Raw genomic sequence first — 25,193 nt, forward strand, 5'->3', positions numbered from 1 at the left:
CTCAACAGTCCTTCTCGACACAAACACTTACACACGAACCAATTCCCACTAACACGAGCAATCTTCACAAATCACACATCAACACTGATCATCCCGATCTTGAAAGAAACTCGATCTTCAGCTAACCACTCCTCAGAATGCAGATGCTACCCGATATCCAGACCAACACCCGATTCACACGAATAACCCTCATGAATGATAACCAACGAAATTTCTAACACTAAGCCCATAACCATGCCATAACCCTCAAAATCAAAGAATACAATACTGAAAACCACGCAACGAGACTAGCAGATAAACAATATTCCACAATAATCATAAAATAATAAGACATCAAGAAGAACATACCCGCAGCTGCATCCGGCACTACCCTGACCTCCTCCGCTATAAGCTGAAAAGCACGACCCTGATCCCTTGGGGGCTCTGCTCCACCCTGAACTCCAACCGTGATCCTCAACGTGGCCAGTGCTGGAGCCTGCACCGGTACTGCAGCAAGCTGTGGACAGTTGACCCTCAAGTTCCCAACCTGACGACAATGATAACAAATCCTCAAATCCCGAACCGGCGCTGACTGCCGACAATCCCTCGCATAGTGCCCCTCCTTTCCGCACTTGCGGCATACACCACCGGACCTACAAACTCCGGTGTGACCCCTTCCACACTTCCCACAAGCATGGCTGCTCTGATCTCCCACCCTAGAATCAACGGTCTTGGACCGTTTCGGCGTCGGTTGCGACTGCACCGGAGCCTGCCTCAGCTCACGCAACTGCAACTCAATCTCTAACTCGTGCCGCCTAGCGGCCTCCTACAACTTCAACAAACTCTCGCACCTCTGCGTAGACACAAACTGTCTGATATCCCTCTTGAGCATACTCAGGTATTAGGACATCTGAGCCTGCTCCGAAGCGAACTCAGGGCAGAACATGCCCTCTCAGTGAACATCCGGGTGATCTCAGTTACCGACTCCGAACCCTGCTTTAGCTCCAGGAACTCCTGATCCAATCTCTCTCTCTCTCAACCCGTAGAACATAACGAGTGTTGAACATCTCTCTTAACTGATCCCATGAAACCGCAGCCCTCTACGCATCCCAATACGACCCCGTGGTCAATTTCCACCAATCCTTCGCCCCGAGCCTCAACAGGTTCAGAGCACATCTCACCCTCTAATCAGCAGGGCATGAACACGTGAAGAAACACCCTTCCACGTCTGACAACCATCCCATAGCAACAATCGGGTTCTGAACTCCATCAAAGGTAGGGGGATTCGTATTATCGAAGTCCCGATACTGGAAACCTTTACCAGCTCCTCCCCTTGCCGCTGCTACAGCCAATGTAGCTGCCGTGGCAACCTTCTCTGTGAGAGCCACATAACGCTCATCAAAATACTCAACCATAGCGGTCTTGATTGACCCAAACAGTTCCGGCAGCTCAGCCCGGAACAACGCAGCAACCTCATCGTGCAAGATCTCACGAATCCTAGCATCCAACTCTCCTGTGCTTGTCTGACCAATAACCTCGGGCGGTACTGACCCGCCCTGACCTCCCTCTCCTGCTCCCGATCCTGACCCGGATCCGCTCCCAGCATGCCTCGTTACCACCATACTAAAAAACACCACAATATCTCAGATACTTCCCACTAACCCGGGAACCAACTCTCAACCCAACCCTAGAGGTCATGGTTTCCCTGATACGCGTATGGGTCTTGTGCTTTCAGTAGTACGGGCCCATACTACCTTCCACACCTACCCATATTTGTATGAAGTACTACCACAACACTCTAGTGACAAATATACATAGCAAGCGCTCAATCCTCACTCCTAGAGGAACACTGAAAATCTCATACAGAAGGAAACCCTAGGCTAGCAGGCAACATTATCATGAAATCCTGAAGATCCCTATCCTAGTACTAGCATGTTGTTCTATCAAAGCTCGAAAACAAATATCATGTATGGTATTTTGGGGTTACTTACTGGCTCCGGCTGATCGTACCTCCGCGTCCTCCTTTACTTATTTTCAAAAACCATTTTAAATTCTCTTTTAAAAACCATCCTCGATTTGAGACTGGAGTCACACAAGTGTTCCTCCAATTCACTCAAACCAAGGCTCTGATACCAACTTGTAATGACCAAAAATTTCAACAAAATTTAAACTTTTTAAAAACATCCCAATTCATTAAGTTATTACAAAAAGGTTTTCAATACATTTATTATCAGAGTATTCCCAGGTCCATATCATAAAACATAAACACGAGGAGCGGAAGGATCACGCCTTTGCCTTGCCATAGTCTCCTGAAGAACCTGGAAAACATTAAACCAAAACTGTAAGCCCGAAAGCTTAGTGAGATACCCCAAAATACCAACCACATATACCATACACATAACATGCTATATCATAACGAATCACAGAACAATCATGCATATCGGGTCTGCTGTGTGACTGGTCCTCCGCACCGGCCAACAGTCCACCTAGTCCACCCTCCACGACTAGCCATATACATTGAGTCTGCAGGGTGGTTGGTCCGCCCGCACCGGGCCTTCAATCCACCTGGTCCACTCTCTGAGTCTACAGTATGACTGGTCCGCCCGCACCGGGCCTTCATTCGGCCTGGTCCACTCTCCGAGCCTCGGCACGTCTGGTTCGCCCTCGTGGGGCCTACAGCATATCCGGACCACTCGTTGGGCCTTCGGAATAACCGGTCCGCCCTGGGTATGTTGGCCTACAGCACAAAGCAGGTCCCGCCTCAACCCAACCCCAATCAAACAACCAAGTGCGCATAAAAATACAATCATATAACAATTCATATTCAATCAAACCGATCTAGCAGATCACGTAACACAACATACTCTAAGCAGGATACCGACCTAACCGGTCACTAGCATAGCATCATCCTATATACCAGAATATCAGCCTCAACCAGGTCTCTAACGAATACCATCCTAACTACCAGGATGCAAACATAGTAAAAAAGCAACATAACAACAATACCCGGATTACAATCCGATAAAGGGCCGGCCTTGGTGCCTTAGACCCTATTGATATAGTGAGGATAACTCACCTCGCAACTGCTGACTCAAAAGGATAAGATCACGCTGCTGCAACCTCCGACCCGAACTCCACCACTGTCAATACCCAAAGATTGAATCCAATAAATACCAATAAGTACCAAATTACCTCTGGAAGTCAACTGGTCAACCCTTGGTCAAAGTCAAAGTCAAAGTCAACCTCCTGACTGACTCTACTTGCCGACTCAACCCAATGACTCGTCGAGTCCCCATGCTTAGAACTTCCCCAATCCGCGACTCAACTCGCCGAGTCACCCCGAGACTCGCCGAGTCTCGTAACTCTGAGTCCCCTCGCACTCAACTCACCGAGTCCTCCTTTGACTCGCCAATTCATGACTTAACCAGAAGAATATTAGGACCTCACGACCAGACTCGCCGAGTCCGAGGCTATCTTCAACCTACTCGCCGAGTTGTTCTTCCAACTCACCGAGTTCCAGTCCATCTTCAAGCAACTTGCTGAGTACACCTTTGTGACTCGCCGAGTACCGCTAGATCTTACATGCAGAAGCTTTCCAGGCCATGCAGATGATCCAAAACAAATATCTACCTTTCTACAACCCATCTATCACGTAAAGTGGCAAACTTTACGTGAATCCAAAGAGATCTAGGCATTTTACACTCTAGGCTAGGGTTTGGGACAAGATGGCTTCACCAATCACTCATTAACAAGGACTTTAATGCACTCTAGACCTTCTCCATTCTAGATCTGAGGTAGCAACCTCATATCTAACCTTCAAACTCCATATACCACAAGCCAAACTTCCCCTATAACCCAAAATGATGAATCTAAAAGAATAGCAGCCCAAAGAACGAGATATTACCTCAAAATGAAGCCCCCCAACAGCAAGGAATCTGAATCTAAGCAAAGCCCCTTGCTCCAAGCCTCCTAACTCTCCAAGATCTTCTTCCAACTTCCTTATCCAAGGCTCAAATGCACTCAAAACCTTCACAAACGCGTATCTAGGGTTTCTGGACTTCAAGGGAAGGTAAGGAGGCTGGGGAGAGGGTATAACGTCCTTTATATAGGGCTCATCCCCCGAATTTAGGGTTTTCTTCGCACAACGCCTACTCGCCGAGTCCAGCTTTGGACTCGCCGAGTTGGCCACTTAACACGCGAACTGAGTCGTGACCCTACTCGCCGAGTCCACCCATGGACTCGCCGAGTTGCCCTTCAAATTTACACTTTTAGCCCTTCAACTCTACTCTTGATATTCCGGGATGTTACACAATAAATAGCAACACATGTTTGTTTATTTGTGTATATAGCATCTAGCTTTCATTTCTTTTTCTATAACACCATTTTACTTTCAACCTTTTTAAAAAGTACATTGTTGAACAGGACAAGTTATTCTGCCTACTGGCAACATACGTGATCAAAATAGGTAACAAATGCATAGTTATAATGTTGTAATATCATAACTATAACAAGATATTAAATATGTGACTGTATGAGTTTACATTTTTAAGTTTGCAAAGGATATTGGACGTGTATATAAAGATATGGGAGGTCAACATGAGGCATCTTCCCTTCGTGATGAAGTAAGTAAGTCTATCTTATAAAATTTAAAAGTTACTTGCACTTTGAATTATTTCTAGGGTATTTTACTTATGGGAAATTTGTATATGCTAGATCATCCAAATCAATATAGCTATATGATATAATGTGGACTTAGGATGTAGTGTAGTGTATAAAACTTGAGTTAAATGAAGGAAACTTGTTCTATTTGTGTCACTGATAGCTTATACTTGCAATATACTAGAAATCACACAGAAATTATAAAAGGATAGGTTCTCACGATTATAGAGGTGAGGGCTCTCCCGAGTTCTTAGAGAACTTTTCATTAAATTTCAACGTAACCCCAAAACAAAGAGACATCAGGACTTATATAAGAAGCCTGGAACAAAAGACAAAAAGCTGACACTACCCACCCCTAGAAGAATCTTCCATTCCACTACCATAATCGTGGGGAGATCATTACAAAACAGAAAAGCAATAACAACTTGATAACGGATATAAAAAGAAAACGACCACCATGACAAGCCTTTATTAGACTGGATTGGATTTGGGCCTGTTTCTCCTTTTGTTGTAGACAAATGTGTCTTTGAGCCTATTAATACCTGCCTCCCAAACTTGAACCTTGCCCTCAAGGTTAAATTCTGGAAATTAGATCTTCATTTTGTCAAAGTCTTCCCACGTCGCCTCTCCTTCTGTGAACCCTTTCCATTGAATGAGGACTTCCCTGCCTGGTTCCTTACTCTTCCTAGGTCTTACCCCTCGCAACAGAAGTGGTTGCATAATTAGCTCCAATTCAGCATTGAGCTGTCGGGGCAACTCCGTGTTGGTGGCTGTTGTTCCATGGGCTGTTCGGAGTTGTGATACATGGAAAACTGGATGGATGCTGGCAGTAGGAGGCAGTTCCAACTTGTATGCAACTTTACCAATCTTTTGACAAATTGTGAAAGGGCCATAAAATCTCGGGGCTAATTTCTCAAATTTCCTTGATGTTGTGCTCTGCTGCCTGTATGGTCTCAATTTCAGGAAGACCTTATCTCCTTCCTTAAACTCCACATCCCGTCTATGTTTGTTAGCCTGTGCTGCCATTTTCTGTTGTGCCCTGATCAGATTGATGCGAAGGTCATCCAACACTGCATCCCGGTCCTCCAAAAGCTTATCAACTGCATCAATGTTGGTTTGTTGCCCTTCATAGCGAATGAAGGGAGGAGGGTCTCGTCCATACATGGCTTTGAAGGGAGTGCAATTGGTGGTTGAGTGATGAGAGGTGTTGTAGTATAATTCCGCCCATGCTAACCATTTTAACCAACATCTAGGTTTTTTTGAACAAAAGCAGCGTAAGTAAGTCTCCAAGTCACGGTTCACCACCTCCGATTGACCATCCGTTTGGGGGTGGTAGGCGGTGCTCCGTTTTAATTGAACACCGTGCAATCGGAACAATTCCTTCCAAAATTGACTGATAAAGATCCTGTCTCTATCACTAATTATGGATGAGGTGAACCCATGCAACCTTACAACTTCTTAGATGAACATCTCTACGACCTTAGTTGCTGTGAAGGGATGTTTTAGTGGTATGAAGTGGGCATATTTTGTAAGCCTGTCTACTACTGCCCATATCGTATCCCAATTTCCAGATTTGGGCAAGCCTTTGATGAAGTCCATGGTTACTTCTTCCCATGTTTGGGTGGATATGGGAATGGGCTGGAGAAGACCTGTTGGGGATGTATTGAGAGACTTATGAGTTTGACAGATTTGATAGTTTCTCACATACTCTATGATGGAAGAGCGCATGCCCGGCCAGTACACTTCGGCAGCTGCTCTAAAATACGTCTTCTTCTCACCTAGGTGTCCTCCAATTGGGGAATCATGAAAAACGACCATTATTTGGGCCAAGAAGGCTGAGGTGGGTGAAATGACTAACCTTCCTTTGTACAACAGGTTCCCTTGAAAGATGGAGAACCCTTTGTGGATGTTGGCCTCACCTTCCAAATCTGCCTTGATCTTTTGTATGAACTCTTCCTGTGTTAGTTTTGCCTTTAATTGGTCCCAAAAGATCCAAATTCTAGTGTTGATGTTGTTACAATCGGTCGAAATTTCCTTACGAGAGAGGGCGCCAGCTACTCGATTGCTCGCTCCTGGGTGGTATTGGATTCCGAAGTCGAACCCCATAAGTTTAGAGGCCCACCTTTGATATTCACTTCCGACTACCCGTTGTTCTAAAATAAATTTGAGACTTAATTGATCTGTACGAACAATGAACCTTCGTCCCAGCAGATAAGGTCGCCATTTGAGGACTGCCATCACGATTGCCATGAGCTCCTTTTCGTATATCGATTTCAATTGGGCCTTCGCTCCCAAGGTAGAGTTGTAGTAAGCGATGGGGCGTTCATCTTGCATCAAGACCGCCCCCAGTCCATACCCTGATGCATCAGTTTCCACCACGAAGGTCTTGTTGAAGTCGGGCAGTGCCAGCACTGGAACGGTAGTCATGGCCTTTTTGAGGAGGTGGAAAGCCTCTTCGGCGTCGGGGTTCCATCCAAATTTGTCTTTTTTCAGTTGCTCTGTGAGAAGCTTGGCGATATGGGCATATCCCTTGACGAATTTTCTGTAATATCCAGTGAGCCCCAAGAACCCTCGCAGCCCTCTGAGATTTGTTGGGGTGGGCCAATCTTGCATTGCTTGAATATTGTTTGCTTCTGCCGACACCCCGTCAGCCGACACTTCATGCCCCAAATAGGATAGTCGTTGTTTCCTAAACTCGCACTTTTTGTAGTTGACAAACAACCGATGCTCTTTCAGTTTCTCCAAGGCTGTTGTGACATGGATGCGATGTAGCTTCTCATCGGGGCTGTAGATCAAAATGTCATCGAAGAATACCAAGATGAATTTACGGAGGAAGGGACGGAATATGTCGTTCATCAAGGCTTGAAATGTTGCCGGGGCGTTCATGAGGCCGAATGGCATTACCCGAAATTCGTAATGGCCATCATGTGTCCGGAAAGCCGTTTTTGGCACGTCTGCTACCCGTACCCTTATTTGATGGTACCCGAAATTGAGGTCCAATTTGGTGAAGATAGTTGAACCATGTAACTCATCCAACAACTCATCAATTACAGGAATGGGAAACTTGTCGGGCACCGTAACCCTGTTTAGTGCTCGATAATCTATGTAGAAACGCCAAGAGCCATCTTTTTTTTAACCAAAATCACGGGACTGGAGTAAGGGCTATTACTGGGCTGTATCACCTTGGCTTGAAGCATCTCTTTGATCATTCTTATTTCCCCCTTCTGATAATGGGGGTACCGGTAAGGGCGGACACTCACTGGGGTAGTACCCTCCTTGGTTATGATTTTGTATTCCATGGCTCGTGGTGGTGGTAATCCTGTGGGTTCTTGGAATATGCATTCGAATTGGCTCAAGATGTCTTGTAAGAATAAGGGCACAGGGTCCGGTGGTATAAACTGGTACTCGGTGTTGCTGGGTTCAATTAGGTAACCATAAGGATCTTTGCTCAAGGTTCTTGCCATGGCCTTCAGAAAAATCAGGGACTTACCGAGCGACTTGTCCCCTTCGATCCGGGCTATTCTCCCATTCACCTCAAACTCCATTGTTTGTTCCTTCCAGTTGGTTTTAGTCACGCCCAAAGTTTCAAGCCATTGCATCCCCAGTATCACGTCAGAGCTGCCTAACCTCAAGGGGAGGAAGTCTTCTGTGATGTCTAATTCCTTAAGGTGCAAAACCACTCCCTTACAGACACTAGTTCCGCGCTCACTGTCTCCTGTTCCCATCCTTACCCCGTAGGGTTCAGTCTCGTCAATCGAAATGCCCATAGAAGCTACCAAGTGAGATGCAATGAAGTTATGAGTGGCCCCGAGATCGATTAGGGTTACCACCGGTTGGGACCCAATGGCTCCCCGGACCTTCATCGTTTTTGGAGACGACAACCCCGCTACTGAGTTAAGTGACACCTCGATTTCTGGTCGAACCTATGTAGATACCAAGGTGGCAGGGTCGGTTGCTTCCTGAGGGTCTTCGATGAGCGGTTCCTCTTCATCTACGAGGATCACATTCACCTGGGATTTACACACATGACCCTTGAACCAGCGTTCGTCACAACGGAAGCACACTCCTCGATTCCTCTTATCTTGTATCCGAGCTTCTGTGAGGTAGCATTAGAGTCGTGGTTTCCCCATCGATCGATCAGGTTGTGAGAAAGAAATGGAATGATTCGGGTTTGCCCCACTAACCTTTCTGGTGTTACCCAGATTGACGAACGACTCGAATCCGTTAGCAAAAAGAGACCTGCTCCTCTCTTCGATATGTTGGGCTAAGTCGATGGTGCGGCCCAAGTTGTCTGGGGTCTATAATCTGAGCTCCGTCTTGATGTGGTCTTGAAGCCCATCAATAAAATTTCCCATGGTGATGCGTTCCGTTACCCCTTCCAACGTGGCCGACAAGTCGATGAACCTTCGAACATACTCCTCCGCCGTCCCTGTTTGCCTCAGAGCTGCCCATTGTTCGTATAAATCCCCCCCATGGATGGGACGAAACCTTTTCAAGAAGACTTCCTTCATTTCCTCCCACGAGTTCATTATCGCCCGTTGATTGGTCCACCGGAACCAGGCCAGAGCATCCCCGCTCAAGCTAAGAACCGCCGCCATTATCTTTTCTTCATCCAACAATTAGTAAATGGCAAAGTAACGCTACGCTTGAAGAATCCATCCGTCTGGATCTGTTCCATCAAATTGTGGCATGTCAATCTTCCTGTGTTGGAACTCGTATCTTCCACCCCCCGTATTGTTGTTTGTTTGGAAGAGAGAGCCAAAAACAATACTGTTTCCTCCGGGTCCGCTCGGTGCTCCTCCTCCGCTTGGATTCGAGTCGCCTGGCCCTGAACCGATGATCACTGAGCTTGCCGGTCCCTTATTTTTGTTCATCGATGGACCTGTGGGTGTTGAATGGCTTGATGGATTATGAGGGGTTTGGTTTCTTCCTCCTGGTGCTCCAGCCATGACATCCAGTTTCTCCAAAACCTTGTCCAGGGTTGTTTGCATCTCATCCTATATCTGGTTTGTCTGGCTTTGACCTTGGAGGATATCGTCAATCCTTGCTCTCATCCCCTAGATTTCAGTCCCATGTGATTGGAGTTGAACTTGCATCAACCCCACCTGTTCCTCCACCTTCTTCACGGCTGCTGCTTCCCTGGACGCTCCTCCCATGGAATCGGTTTGGGTGCTCTGATACCAAATGATAACTTATACTTGCAATATACTAGAAATCATACAGAAATTATAAAAGGATAGGTTCTCACAATTATAAAGGTGAGGGCTCTCCCGAGTTCATAGAGAACTTTTCATTAAATTTCAACATAACCCCAAAACAAAAAGACATCAGGACTTATATAAGAAGCCTGGAACAAAAGACAAAAAGCTGACACTACCCTCCCCTGGAAGAATCTTCCATTCCACTACCATAATCGTGGGGAGAGCATTACAAAACAGAAAAGCAATAACAACTTGATAACGGATATAAAAAGAAAACGGCCACCAGGATAAGCCTTTATTATACTGGATTGGATTTGGGCCTGTTTCTCCTTTTGCTGTAGACAAATGTGTCTTTGGGCCTATCAGTCATCCTTGTTCTTTGGTGCAATTTTGTGGGGTTTAGGTTTACTGGAACAAAGTACAATACTGATGAATGACTTGGTGCGAAAATAAAAACAAAGGGCATTGTTGTCTTTTGTAGGTTACTGTTAAATGCAACATGTATATTCAAGACTGTATAAAACACCGTGACTATGGTTGGAAAGGGATTAGAAAGAGTTGGTTTATGTTCTAAAGATCTGGTACAATAAAAATTCCAAGGGGTATTTTGGTCCTTTTTTTGGAGTTTAATGGATCTAAGACCTGGTGTAACTATAATTCTAATCCTCTAGTTGTGTTAATTTTGATTTTGGATGCACTTTGATGGGGATTGGTTTCATTAGAAAAAAGGGTATCCTTACAGTTTACAAATTTGTTGAGTTTGACAATTGACATAAGAAAAGTTTATAAAAGATATTTTTTGGGTGAAAATGCATTGCACTTCCAATTATTTTTATAACCATTTTTCCCCTGCTCAAAAATTAATCATTACTTTACTTTCTACTTTCTTTTTTATTAAGGTGTTGTGCTTTAAAAAAAATTAACCAGTTGATTATTGCAGGAAGGTTAGAAGAAATGTTACTTAAAGCAAAGGGCATGGGTTGAGGCTGAAAAAGCTTATTCAAGCCCACTAGAGGATAATCCACTTAATCATGTAAGATTCTAAATTTACTTAATTAGAAAAAAAGGAAATGGTTCATTCCATTTTAATGAAAAAAACTTTTTGAATGAAAAAACCATTTTGAATTGGCTGACGGAATGGAATGTGAGCATTATAGAGGAAATGTGATTCCTTCCTTTTTGTTATTTCTCAATCCTTATTAGAGGGGGTGATTTCTTTTCATTCCATCATTGAATGGAATGAAAAATTGCAATATAACCAGTTTTAACCGTGTAATTTTTAGTGATTTAAATATTTGTAAAAGAAAATTAATTCTTTTAGCTAAACTATAATTTTTAATTTTTTATAAACTAAAAAAATATTATTTGTCATAACCTTATTTAGGTGTTCCGTGTTTGAGAGTGTATAGGCAACATGATTCTCCATTTGAATATTATTTTGACATTAATTATTTGTGATGATGCTTTTAGCTTGTGGTAGGGTATCAAATACATGTGAATTATCTTATATAGGTTGTAGATTGACTTGGGGGGATTGCTTATAGAGGCTGCAAACAGATGAGACAGTTATTTTTAAATTGCTCATGAAATATCTTTACCATTTACCAAGTTCCATGCTTGTTACTTAAATTGGTTAAATGCAAAAAACAACAAAAATCAATGACGAGTTTTTTTTTGTAACTAATTGGATAAATCAATGACGACTTTTTTGGTCATAAGTCGGATAAACCAGTGACAACTTTCTATGGTCACTAATTGGATAAGAGTGACAACTTTTAGTTGTCACTAATTAGGTAAAACATTTCATTGATTAGTGACAACATTAAATGACGAAAAAGTTTGTCAAATATTTAATGATCAGTATATTGTAGTCACTATTTAGTGATCGTTTTTATACTTACCATTACTTGTGGCCTTTATATGAAAATTTGCACCAATCTCTTTTCTTGGTTGGCAAAAAAGAAATGACTCTAAAGTTTAATCAGATTTTTGCAGGTAAGAAATGGAAACTATAAGTAGTTGAAGATGGGAATAAACCATTGTTGTAAAAATCGGTTTAGACGGCCGATTAATTGGGGATTAATCATTAAGCTGTCTTCAACTGAATAGGATTAAGGCTAATCGGTCGGCTTAATCGGTTTTGGTCAAAGGTGGTCAAAGTCGGAACTAGATGTTCTAATCGGTCCTAGGCGGCCTAATTGGCCAAATTTTCAAATTTTTAAATATTAAACCAAAATTTTCAAAATTTCAAAAATTCATAGTATTTTAGTGTTCAACTAATATATAAAAAAATTAAAAATTAAATTTTAAAGTTTTTTTCCAAAATTGTCAAAATTTCTATGTTTTCTAATATGCAAATACCTAAATTTACTTCTTTTCTTAAGATATATTAAAATTTGAGTAATTTTTCTTATTAATTGGATGATAAATTGTTGTGTTTGTTAAACTTATTATTAAACTTTTATGCTTATTTATTAATATTCTTATGATTAAGTTAGATTTATAAATTATTGAATAATTTCATTAATAATTAATGGTCCCCGATTAATCCCCGCCTAACTGGTTAATCCCTAGACCCCAGTCCACCGATTAGCTAACGTCTAACGTTTTCTACACCCTTGGAATAAACTCTACTTCTAGTTACTCTCATGATATGTGCTTCCAAGAATATGTTGCATTAATTTATATACTATATATAGTTTCATAATACTTTTCCATATATTTTTCACAAGTCATTCCTAATTTTCCATACTTGTCCAACATTTACCAACAACATAATTTAGGTTAAGTCACTCATTATCCCATTAACACTATTGATAAGCCCATATAATGATACCAATGAATTTGAAATATTAAAATCAACATCCTCAACCAACAAACTTAGATCATTAAGCAGCTTGCCACTTGATACATATGTTTTCCCAACATCTTCATAGCATCCATGTTCTTTAATGTCCTTCATATGATGAACAATTCTTCCCTTGAATATTCATCCTGACATAGAGTCAACATTCAACCAAACAATGAATGGGGTATTAGAAGATTGACATCATCATGAAGAATACATCCAAAAATCACGAACTAAAAGGCCTTTAATTAATAGGCAACTAGGAACATGAAAATATAATTTACCTTTAATATTCACTTCACATTAATCAGAGTCTTATTTGAAATCCTGCATAAAGTACATAAATATAAAGCTGAAAATGTAGGTTGCGGTTTTTGACAATATAACAAAAAAAACTTGCATGAAGCTTTTCAAATGTAGTTTAAGAATTATTAAAGCAACAAAGATCTGATTTACCTGTTGTTTGATCTTTATAAGAGAGTTGATGTCTTTTTCCCCTGCAGCATAAAAGAAGCCAAAATTTGTTTCAATTTCTTTTAGCTGTGGAGTAGCGGAATTTCCCTTGGTGAAGGTGGTTATTGCTGGGCATTTGTAGATTTCCAAAGTATCCAATAATGGGAATGAAAAATCCTCCTTCCCCAAGCTAAACCCCTTAAGACTTTGAAGAAGTTGTAATTTCAAGGACTTTAGACGAGGTAACACAAGTATCTCCTTATTCGTCTTGCCATCAGATTCTTTCTCTTTGTCTTCTTCTACAGAAACATCTGCATCCTTAACAATCACCTCCTTCATATTCCAGCAGTTAGATATATGTAGCTCTTGGAGTTGCAATAGACTACCAACCATGGAACTAGTAAATACATGTTCTAAACTGTCGCAATTACTAATTTCAACTCTTGTTAGTTTTGGAAACTCAAATGCTGTCCCCAAGCTAAACCCCTTAAGACATGGAAGGTGTTTTAATATCAAGGACTTTAGACGAGGTAACACAAGTATCTCCTTATTCGTCTTGCCATCAGATTCTTTCTCTTTGTCTTCTAAACAAACATCTGCATCCTTAACAATCACCTCCTTCATATTCCAGCAGTTAGATATATGTAGCTCTTGGAGTTGCAATAGACTACCAACCATGGAACTAGTAAATACATGTTCTAACCTTGAACATCTATATAAATATAGTGTTGTTAGGTTTGGAAACTCAAATGCTGTCCACTGATTGCTCTTCCATATATACCTCAGACCACGTAGATAATGCAACTTCATTTCTCTGAGGTTTCGAAGATTGAAAAGAGTAGTAGTAGTAGTAGTTTGTGACGATTCATCAAAACCAATTCCACTATTTCCATTTCTCCCTGCTGCTTCCAATGCAGTTTCAAATACCTCCTCTACCTTATCACTGTACTCAACATGAATCTTTTCCAGCTTTTGCAGTTGCAGCAACTCACTGGATGGAATAATCTTTTTAACATCCATATTATATTTTACATCTAATTCGATCAAGTTATGAAAAGACCAAGTTGTCCCTTCTGAAGTAGCAGGGCCCAAGGTGTCACTGTATAAACTTTGGAATGATGTCTGCAAGTCCAATAAAGAAAACGCCAGAGGCATATATATGTCAAACAAAAACCTTTGAAATGTCATATACGTGCTGTACCAATTTTTATGAATTAATACAGGATATTATAATTATTAATCACAATGGTAATTGTAAGTATTAACTCCAACTAAAAGTTATCCGATGGGTTGCTGTTTTTGATCTCATAAAGTAGGTTACTTTTGACCTTTTGCCCTGGTTGAAAATGAAAAAGCTTGATTCAAGTGACTAACATGATATGAAAATAACAATCAAAAGAAGTAACAGATGAGCCAATAACTCACTTAGAACCATGAAGAACAACAATCAAATAGAGTAACAGGGAAAAATTTTGTCATTGAAAATCAAAAGATTAAAAGGGTTTCTAGCTGTTCGAGAGGCTAAGAAAAAATGATAAAGAAACAAGCAAATCAGAATAATAATGCTCCTCCCACACACGATTCCAGGTACTAAAAAGCCTGCAATAACAACTTTTGACAGAAAATACCTAAAATACCCTTTCCACTGAAATACACTATTTTTCCCTATCTTGCTTTCCCATTTTGGCCTTCTTAGAACAACATAAACTTAGACTGAAACCAGTGTGAATGTGTTTGAAGTAAATTTACTTGGCAGGAATGATATCTTTCTTAATTAGATGATGCCAATTAAAGAAATATATATACCTGATGAAAGTTAAGGCCAGATTCTTGATCAAGAGCATGTCTGCCTAATTCTGTGTGTATATACTTGAGTTGGGGAGCTGTGGACCCACCAGCTGCAAACACCATCATTTTTGGGCATTCCTTGATGGTAACATTATCCAATAAAGGCAATCGGAACTCATTCATCCCCAAGAAGAAACCCTCCAGCCTTCGTAGATTTTCCAGTTCAATGGACCTGAGATGAGGAAAGACCACAACCTCCTTAGAAGATGAAGAAGATGATGATGATGATGATGCCCCCTTCGTTGTTGTTCTTGTTGTTGTTGTTTGCTGCTCTCCATATTCATCTTCTTCCTTCTTCACAATCACTTTCATTCCGTAGCAATTCCATACCCTTAACTCTTGGAGCTGTCTCAGGCTTTCAAGTGCAGAGAATGTGAATATATGTTCCAAACCCCCACAACCGTAGATTTCCAATATCTTCAGACCAGAAAGCATAATAACATTGTTATTTACTCTTGGAATTCCTTCATCACCTGCACCACTCTTGTTGTTTTTGTTGCTGCTCCTCCTTAATTGAGTTTCAAATACCTCCTTCAGACCATCACAATACATTACTGTCAGCACTTGAAGCTTTTGCATTTGTCCTGCTGCATAACATGGAATCACACTTGACAATGCATTGCAGAATTCTATTCTCATCTCTCTAGCGTATTGGCATAAGCTCCAAGAAACACCACCTGCTTCAGACAACTGCAACACCACATGGAAAAATGATGTAAAACTAATTAAACTATATACACAGCTTTTATATAAGAAACTTAATTCAAAATCTAGTTTTTTTATATACTAAATGATACCAATGCTCTCCATATCAAAAATTTACTTTTGTTTTTTTTTTTTTTAATTAATTTCGGGATTTATTGAAGAGACAATCACTTTACCACCTAAAATATAGGAATGCAAATTCAATGAAATCAAGAAAGCACATATTTAACAGAATAACCTTAGAAAAAATAGTTTTGGGTAATATTATATATTGTTCTATTCTACAATATCTGTCACCTGATGTCCCCTAATATCTAAAATGTTACATTTAACTAAATTCTGGGTACAATGACCAGATTTTCACAAAAGGTGATATTCTCCTCTCCTACTGGCCAGTACTTGCTAAATACTGCTTTAGCAGAAATAAAACTTAAATTGCCTATATTACCCATCAAAAGATGCCATTATCATTTTATTGAACTTCCATAACTGCCCTTACTAGAGTTTCTGAAGTGTAGCAGCTGTGTCATAGCATCCATCCCTCTAGGTAATTATTATCTTAGTATAGTGGGTATAAAATGTATTATTTATAGAATATTGCAAAGAAAAAAGGAAATTAAATAAATAATTGAATATGTACAAAGCATACCTCAAATTGATCAAGAACAGCAGTAGTTGCAGTGGTATTATTGAAAGATATTTCATTGCTCCCCTCATCCTTGGCACCACCTCCACCAATACACTTCAGATTGTACAGTCTATCTAGAGTGAGAGACTCAAGCTGAGGGAACAAGATGGATGTGTGGGTAGATGTAGTCATTTCTTCATCCTCATCATCTCTGTTGGAAACAACTTCATCAATACCATGACACATGCTTATCTCAACCTTCTTTAGGTTGGAAAAAAGTTCTGCCATGAGAGGTGAAAACAAGTACTTAATGTTTTTGCAATACTTAATATTTATGGTTGTGAGGTTGTGGAATGGGGATTCTGATTGTTGTTTTGGAAGAGTGAAGAATTTATTCCAATTCTTGCACTTCCACACATGACTCATGTTGTCCATTTCCCATAGAACTAATTCCTGGAGGTTGGGAAGTATAATAGGTTGTTGTTGGTTATGGTGAGTTGTTACCAATTCTCTACTTGTTGGACTCTCACTCTCTATCTCAAACACCACCTCCACTCCTTTAACTCTCTTCAATATAAGTTTCTGGAGGTTATGAAAAGAGTGCATGAGACAGGATGGGAATACAAGATTTGAAATACTGCCAGTGGCTTCTTGTAATGTCTCTTTCTCTGATAGAATTTCAATCTGCACAGCAAGAAATGTAATTAGCAACTTGTTTACTGAACTGTGTTAATGATTTATGATTCCATGTCCATTTACAATTCTCTCTTATAATTTTGGATTTGAAAATGGTTATTTTGATTTTAGGTATTTTTTTTTCAAGAAACAGTTGCAAATGATGGAAAATGTCAACAGATTAAAAATAGTTGGATCTTTCACCTTCAAATAAATTATTAAAAGATGCTAAGGATCCTATGCAACAAGATAATACAAACATAAAGATGCAACTTACTTTCAAACAAGAGTCCGAATTTAGGTTGAAATTGAGTTAATAAGAAAAAGGTAGGTTAATTGAAGGGTTAAGTTTACTAAATTTATCTACCATCCAAGTCACGGTCTCACGGAACTGTTTCCATACAACCTAAATGGGAAAATAACTTGCTAAGGTAATTAATTTTTCAGTATGTTCACATCATGGTAACTATCGTTTTTTTGTACACACCTAAGTAATAAAGTTGTTGGAAGTGTTCACATATGACCATTATGATCGGTTGTAGTAGGTCACATCCTAAATGGGAACACTTTCAACAAGTTCGTTACCTAGATGTGTACAAAAAAAATAGTTACCCAAATATGAACAAAACGAAAAGTAAGAGTAAATTACATGAATGGTCCCTATGGTTTGGGGGAATTTATGTTTTTGGTCCCTAATTATTTTTTTTAAATCGGATGGTCCCTACTGTTTATTTTTGTTGCGTGTTTGGTCCTTGTCTTACCTAAAAAGACTATTGTGCCCTTATTAATTTATTCTTTATTTAATTTTCTCATTTATGTATTTATTTTTTTATATATTTAAAAAGATTAATAGACCTCACATATCTGTAACAAATATGAGCAAGATATCAAAAAATAATAATAATAATAAATAAATAAATAAATAAAATGAAGATGTGTTTGTGTCTTTGAAATCTACTCTCCCTTCCATCTTCATCTACCAGACCCAAGACCCACCTAGACCATTTTTTTTCAAGCTAGTCTCTTTATAATGTAGATTTTTATCAATTTTGAAGAAGAAAATCATTCAACTTGCTATCAAGATCAAGAAAAAAGATGAAACGAACTTATATAGGCACTTTAGCTTCAACTCTCATCTATCTAATTATGCTGGTCAAGTTTTAAGCTGAATCGATTCCAAACTTGAGTTGCTGGTGATATTTGGTCCAAATCATGTTTAGAAAAAAAATTGTTCGTATTAGATGTTAAATCCTTTTATTTTAAATTATTACGGGTTGTGGGATTTTTTTAGTTGATGCTTTTTGTTGATAATTTATTAAATTTGTTATTTTACTGAAAAGTAACTAGTGACATTTATAAAGATTTATCAACTAAAGTTAGGTGATGAAAAATTAGTCACATTTATACATGATCTCTAATGAAAAAAAATATTTTGTAGTCATTTTATAAATAAAAAAGAGTTGGTCACTCTTATACATGACTTGTATTGCTACATTAAGTCATGAAATGGTTTGTCCCTTTTTTATTCAAAAAGCAGGAGCTTAATCATTAATTAAGACAGTGAAATTGAAATCCTTACCTGCTCTTGCTCATGGCTACTCTCTTCCGATTCGTCATTTCCCCTGTTTTCTCCGCAGTCATCTATTGAAATCTCCAAAAGTGCCCCCAGATTAAAATTTGTGGTGGTAGGTGTGAATACATTTCTAAACCTCTTACATTTTGTAACCCTTATGCTTTCAACAGATTGAAAGCCATGAACAAGGGGACGAGAGTTATCTCCACCTTTTATCCTCCACACCTCTCTTAGCTTCCCTAAATTCTCCACTTTGATGTTTCTTAAGCTGATGCTGTTGTCTTCTTGCCCAATTGCACCAGCACAATCCAAGTCAATGTTGAATAACGATTCAATGGAACCACAATTCTCGACTTCAAGCTCTTCAAGATGATGCAGTATAGACATGGGATTGTGTGGAAAGAGATTCACAAGCTTATCACAACTGATCACTTTAATAATTCTTACACCACTGTTGTTGTATTCATCTCCAGTTGCACCAACACAATCCAAATGGATGTTGAATAACGATTCAATGGAACCACAATTCTTGACTTTAAGCTCTTCAAGATGATGCAGCAGAGATATGGGCTTGTGCGGAAACAAATTCACAAGCTTATCACAGTTACTCACTTTAATCTCTCTGAACTTAACTTCCTCACTCATATTAAATTCGCAAGGCCATATCTCCTTCAGATTCCACATACTACTAACATGCAGTTTCTCTAACTTAGGAATCAGAACCTGCAAGATAATCATTTATTAATAGTCCCATCCAACAATAATACCCCATACAATCAAATTACAATATATTTTGAAAGATTTAACTGAAAAGATCCTTTGTAATGTATTAGCATTAAAAATTTATATTTACCTCTTCCTTCAACAAACTAAATGTTTCAAACTTTTTCATGGGATATATGCTTGTGAAACCTGGAATGTTGTCAAGTTCCAACTCCATGAGTTGTGGTAGCTCAATTATTTTGACATTATCGCACAAACCCGATAGCTTTGGTAGCCCACACAAAGATAAAAACTTCAGCTTGGGGAATGTAATCGTCTCTTCTTCACTACCCCTGCTACGTATGATTTCTTCCATATTATCACATTTGTAAACTTCAAGATGCTCAAGCTTTTTTAAAGTGTTTGCAACACCAGGTGTGAAGAGGTGTTTCAACTCTGCACACTTTGAAACGACAAGGACTCTTAAATTGTAGAACGAAGAGGATTGAAGAGGTTGTGAGGATGACTTAACCTCAATATCTTCAAGATCATTCATATCTCCCACACTTAAACATAACACCTCTGTTTTCTTAAACAACTCGTTCATTCGAGCTTCCAATAATTCACCTTTTTCAACAACCAACTTCAATGTGTTTTCATACGAGTGCCTACTCTTTATGGAATCTCCATATAAATAGCGCCCCACTGAGATCTGGAATCGTTGTAGCTTCTCAAATGACATATTCTTTGGTTGAGCATCGTTTTCAAAGAACTCAAGTTCTAATGCATAAATATCTTTTGAACGCTCTGCCATCTCCTTGCAGTTATCATCTGTGAGGCTAATCGCCTTTCGACCTCGATCAACCACTGTCATATAGAGCTCCTCCAGTTTGACCAATTTTTTTAAGACACCATTATCTATACGAACACCATAACAATTCGTCAAATCCAGTAGCCTTAGCTTCTTCAACTTTCCGATTGTGGAAGGCAACCGGTCAATGGCAGAATCAGCAAAGCTAAGCACTTCTAGATTCGACAGATTTCCAATACAAGAGCAGTCAAACATCACTAACGAGCATTTATGTAGATGAAACACGCGAAGGTTGACGGAACATTGAAGTGATGAGGGAAGCAATGGATATTTCATTTTATCATAGGATATAACCTCAAGCTTCTCCATTTCTTCATAAAAGTTTTTGGGAAACCTCAATGATATATCTTCATGAATAAGTTTCAAAATGGAGAGGTTTGGAAACTTCAGGTCTGTAGGAAACTTAGACATACCCTTGCATGTTAATGAAAGTCTTTTACAAGAGTCGTGCATATTATCTGCATGCCACTCTAGTGTATTACTATGGTTGACAATGGAAGCATGCTCGACTTTAGAATACATATCCAAAACAAAAGCACGAACAAGATCATGCATCTTGATGCACCTAACATCATCAACTTCCATCAACAAATTTGTATGAATGAGCCGCTCAATGCATGTGTTGAGCCTGGTTCTTGCTTCTCCTATAGTATACACTTTTTTAAATAATTTCAACCCCCATCCATACCTCACCAACTCCTCGGTAGGAATATCAAAGTCTTCGGGATACATTCCACAAAGCAAAAAGGTGGATTTAGTCTCCTCATCTTGGAGATTGTCGTAACTCATTTTAAAAACTCCATTAACCATATTTTCAATGTCGTAGTGCTCTAAACGAAGAAGTGCATTCTTCCATGCATCCTTGCTTTTTCCTCTAAGAGTACACGCCATGGTTTTTATGGCAATGGGTAGACCCCCACACTTCCTTACAATATTCACTCCTATATTATGGAGCTCAGGATCAACATCATCCGAAATTTCTATAAATTGGTGGAATAAACTTTGTGCTTCTGTTTCTATTAACATTTTCACATTAAAAGTTGAATTAACTTCAGCTCCCATCTCAGTGCAAACATCTTTGTCTCGTGATGTCAACAACACCTTGAAGTCGACACCTTGATTTGGTAAAGGACTTAAACCAATATCATTCAGATCCACAAACTGCCATACATCGTCGAGTATGACTAGGATCTTCTTACCACCAGAATTGTCCACAAACCATTTACGAAGCTTCTCAGTTCTTGCTGGTTTAGTTTTTTCATTGAGCTCTATACCTAGGTAATCTGCTACAGCTGATTGAATAGCAATGGGGTCTGTTTTTTCCCCTACAACCGCCTCAACTATACAATTAAACATTTTCTTTTCTTTCACAACCTTTTTCAGCCGATGCATCATTGTCGTCTTCCCCACTCCGCCCATTCCCCATAAGGCTATCATGTGGGATTTGTGGTTAGGATCGAGTGCGTTTAGTGCTTCTGTGAAAGTTTGCTCCCTTGACTGGAACTCATCATGATGATCGGTTGATGGTATTGAGGTGGATGCTTTCGTGGAATCAATTCTTCCTAGAGGAATGGAATGATCATTCCAGATGATGATAGAGTGTTCTCTCATGACACTGTCGATGTCCTCAATTATCTTGGAGGCTCTCTTTCCGACCCCGTGTCTAACCTTCAGATTGAAACAACTGCCAACATCGCTAGGGAAATTTTCCACTTTTGCATTGATCTTTCCTACTTCTTCAAACCAACCCCTGACTTGGGCTGGAACCTCAAGCTGGTTGCTTATGTTCCGGTTCACGTGCTCTTCGACACCAAGTCTTGTAGCATTCAATCCCCTCATTTTGATACCCATTTCCCTCATATATTGCCTGCAGGAAATGAGGTACCCTATGTGTTTCTTAACGGGTACCATGAGAGTCTCGACAACTGGTTTAAGAATGGCATTAACGACATCCATTTCAGGAATTTACTTGTGGTGGCACCTAAATTAGTACAATAGACAAATTAGATAGAAATCTATAATCGGGAAGCAAACTATATGCATCCTAGATTCCTTTAGTTTAGTCGGATTGTATTAGCTTTGGCCCATAAAGTAAAGATGTAATTGGTAAAAATAGTCCTTTCATAATCCAATATGACTATGAAAATAAACTTGTGGCAATTTTAGACATGATGATAATAACAAAAGTTAAGATTGATTGCAGAGAATGATATTCAATTTTGTTATAATTTAGTTTGGTACGAAGAGGTTGAAAATCATGAAAAAAAAAACTACGAGTTTGTTGTTCTTTATAACTATTTAGCATAACTAATTAGTTATTAGCTTGGTATCTTTCAAATTCAACAACCTAAATTTCAAATTAAAACAATTTTCTAGCCAGTTTTAACATATCTCTATCTCATCATCATATATTACCAATACTATATCTGGATTCACTTGCTCTTTCTATTCACCACTTTTCTTACACAATCTCAACTCCATGCAATATCTTATGAATCATCAAGGGCAAAAGTCCCAATCTAGTTTCAATTTGAAAAACATACACAAAAAACCATGGATCGTGTAAAAAATGCTTGTAAGTTAATACATAATTAAGAAAAGAGAATACCTGGACCTTTGCTTTCTTCTTGAAATTTTCTTGTATGAAACTCTCTCCAACTCTCCAGAATAATAGACTAACAAGGAAAAGAGGGAAAAGCAAAAGCATCAAGAATATTTAGACATTGGGCATGGCGGGGGGTTTGGTATCCTAATTTTTTATTTATTCATGGTCATTTTTGTTAATATTTAAAGGTAAATCATGGATTTTTATTGTCTTAGAAGCATAAAACAGAAATTAAAATTTATTGATTAGAAACTAATAATTAGGCATTAGTAAATGGAAAAGGTCTATGTTCACATTAAGGACATTAATTCAATATCAGATACATTCTATTTAATATTAGATGTCGCTAAAACTATTCATAAATTATAAACAGAAAAATTATTTAAAAGACTTTTTCGAATTACTAGTACAATCCCGTTGCTAATGTGATTCCCCAAATACATAGATAGACTCACAAAAACTATTACATTTGGTTGAAGTACGAATCCTAACTTATGTAAACACAAAATTATCATAATTTGTTATCAGTAACTATAAATATGTCATATACCGTGCCTTACACTGGTTTTTTGAGCATGCTTTTTTCATTCAACAAAACACGCAATTTGATATATGAGCGTACCAACATTTAGGGTTATGGATTTTACCTTAATAGTGGAAGCTCGATTCCCCAACCTCCAGCTGATTCCTTCACCAATTGAACCTCTAACTTGATACTTCATATCGATTCTTGCTTCAGTTTGGAAGTTACCTTCAAACCTTTCAGGTGCGCGCGTACACACATACACTTTACCCGGTTAAAATGTGAGAACTGATCTACCGAACTAAAATTTAGATAACTCTTACATAAATGGCCCCTGGATATGGAGAAATAGGCAACTTTGTTTCAACCTTTTTTTTGTTACATTGGAGGTCCGTGTGGTGTAGTCAAATTAGGTGATGTTTGTTTATTTGAAGCCAAAATGTCTGCAGTCTGCGGACCACATCTGCAAGTCTCTGCGGTAGAAGAGGTGGACCAAATGTCCACAGTCTGCAACAAGAAGACTGTTTGTTTTTAACGTCTACAGCTGTTGAAATAAATTAATTTTTCAAACTTAATTTCATGTCATAAAGATTAAAAATGCATTTTTAGCAAAAAGAGAAAAAAAAAAAAAAAAAAAAAAAAAAAAAAAAAAAACAGGTGGTCTTTTTTTTTTGGTTAAAATGAGGTCTGAAGACCTTTGAAGACAGTGGCACATATATGCGTCAGGATGACCTCGCGCAGACGTTTTTTTGGTCTGCGCACTTTCAAAAAACAAACACTCTGCGAGGACATATGTCTGCACGTTGTCTGTGCGGCGCAGACAAAAGTGGTTGCACAGCTCTTCACAAAAAAAAAACAAACAGCCCCTTAACAACTTTGGTCTTTGGTCCAAATAAAATGATTTTTTATCCTTATGGTATTTATCTTATAATTTTTTTTACTTAATTCTGACTTTTAGAAATAATAAAGATAAATGGGCCCACCAAACCCACCTTTACCCCTTATAAACTAGTATTATGCTCATCCGGTGGACACATTATCCGGTGGACACATTGACCAATATTAAAACAACCATTAACAAATTTTCTTTTATGGGGATCCAATTTAAAAAATTTCTCATTTGCTATTTTTTGAGCATATAGGGACCTCATATTCCATGTTAAAGAACTTGGCTTGCACTTCATATCCAAAAGATGGATGAACTTCTCCTAAAATGCTGAAAAATGAATCTCGTTAATCTAGTTAACAAAAAACACTTTTTTGCATAAAAACAATTACAAAATTTATAACATACCTTCAATGGAAGGAATATAGTTTTCATTATTTTAGTTGGAATAGATGGATAGAGGGATGTTTTGGGTACTAAAAAGAAGCCAAAGAATCAAAGAATAAGTAAATTACATTTCCCTTTTTATAGAATAACATGTCGATTAGACATTTCAATGTATTAAAAATGTAAAACTAACGTATTTTAGTCTATATTTTATGATACGATGCCAAAAAGAAAAAAGGAAGTTAGTTTCGCTAAATAGCAACGTACTTTCATTTTTCTATTATTGTGACCGGATGCAAAAAATGGAAAGTTATTTTTTTCATGCTAAATGACAATGTACTTCCATTTTTCTATTGGTTTACCCGGTTTAATAAAGGCAAAATAGTTTCTTTTAGTGCATTAAATAGCAACACATTTCCCATTTTATATTTCTTTGTGACCTAATGCAAAAAGGATAAGTTTTTTTTTTGTTTGTGCTAAATAGCAATGTACATTTTTATAATTTTTTTGTGCTAAATAGCAAGGTACATTTTTCCCATTTATTCAAGTCCGTCCACAATATGGTTTAAAATAAATGTATGTTTCTATATTCTAATAAAAATATAATGACCAAACTACCAAAGATAAGTATGTTAGTGTTGCTCATTTTC

The 25,193-nt window shown here is 38.7% G+C and overlaps 1 protein-coding gene across 2 annotated transcripts in view; it reads right to left on the reverse strand.

Annotated features, from left to right (window-relative positions):
* LOC145030628 (uncharacterized) overlaps window positions 1-23,533 on the reverse strand; it is a 176,408-nt gene extending 152,875 nt beyond the window's left edge. The window contains exons 1-9 of one of the 2 annotated variants that reach the window (XM_078979007.1): window positions 23,395-23,533; window positions 22,751-22,817; window positions 19,423-22,123; window positions 18,576-19,292; window positions 16,343-17,005; window positions 14,947-15,678; window positions 13,144-14,262; window positions 12,972-13,014; window positions 12,536-12,833 (exon numbers count right to left, since the gene is read on the reverse strand). In XM_078979007.1, the coding sequence (XP_078835133.1) occupies window positions 13,003-13,014; window positions 13,144-14,262; window positions 14,947-15,678; window positions 16,343-17,005; window positions 18,576-19,292; window positions 19,423-22,098 (5,919 nt within the window). In that variant the 5' untranslated portion in view covers window positions 22,099-22,123; window positions 22,751-22,817; window positions 23,395-23,533 and the 3' untranslated portion in view covers window positions 12,536-12,833; window positions 12,972-13,002. Of the gene's footprint in view, window positions 1-12,535; window positions 12,834-12,971; window positions 13,015-13,143; window positions 14,263-14,946; window positions 15,679-16,342; window positions 17,006-18,575; window positions 19,293-19,422; window positions 22,124-22,750; window positions 22,818-23,394 lie in introns of those variants that run through there. The other variant, XM_078979006.1, reaches the window with a different exon arrangement.
* Window positions 23,534-25,193: the final 1,660 nt, after the last annotated feature.

This window comes from Lactuca saligna, chromosome 2, assembly GCF_052625555.1.
Source record: "Lactuca saligna cultivar CGN05327 chromosome 2, ASM5262555v1, whole genome shotgun sequence".
NCBI classification, from domain to species: Eukaryota; Viridiplantae; Streptophyta; class Magnoliopsida; order Asterales; family Asteraceae; genus Lactuca; species Lactuca saligna.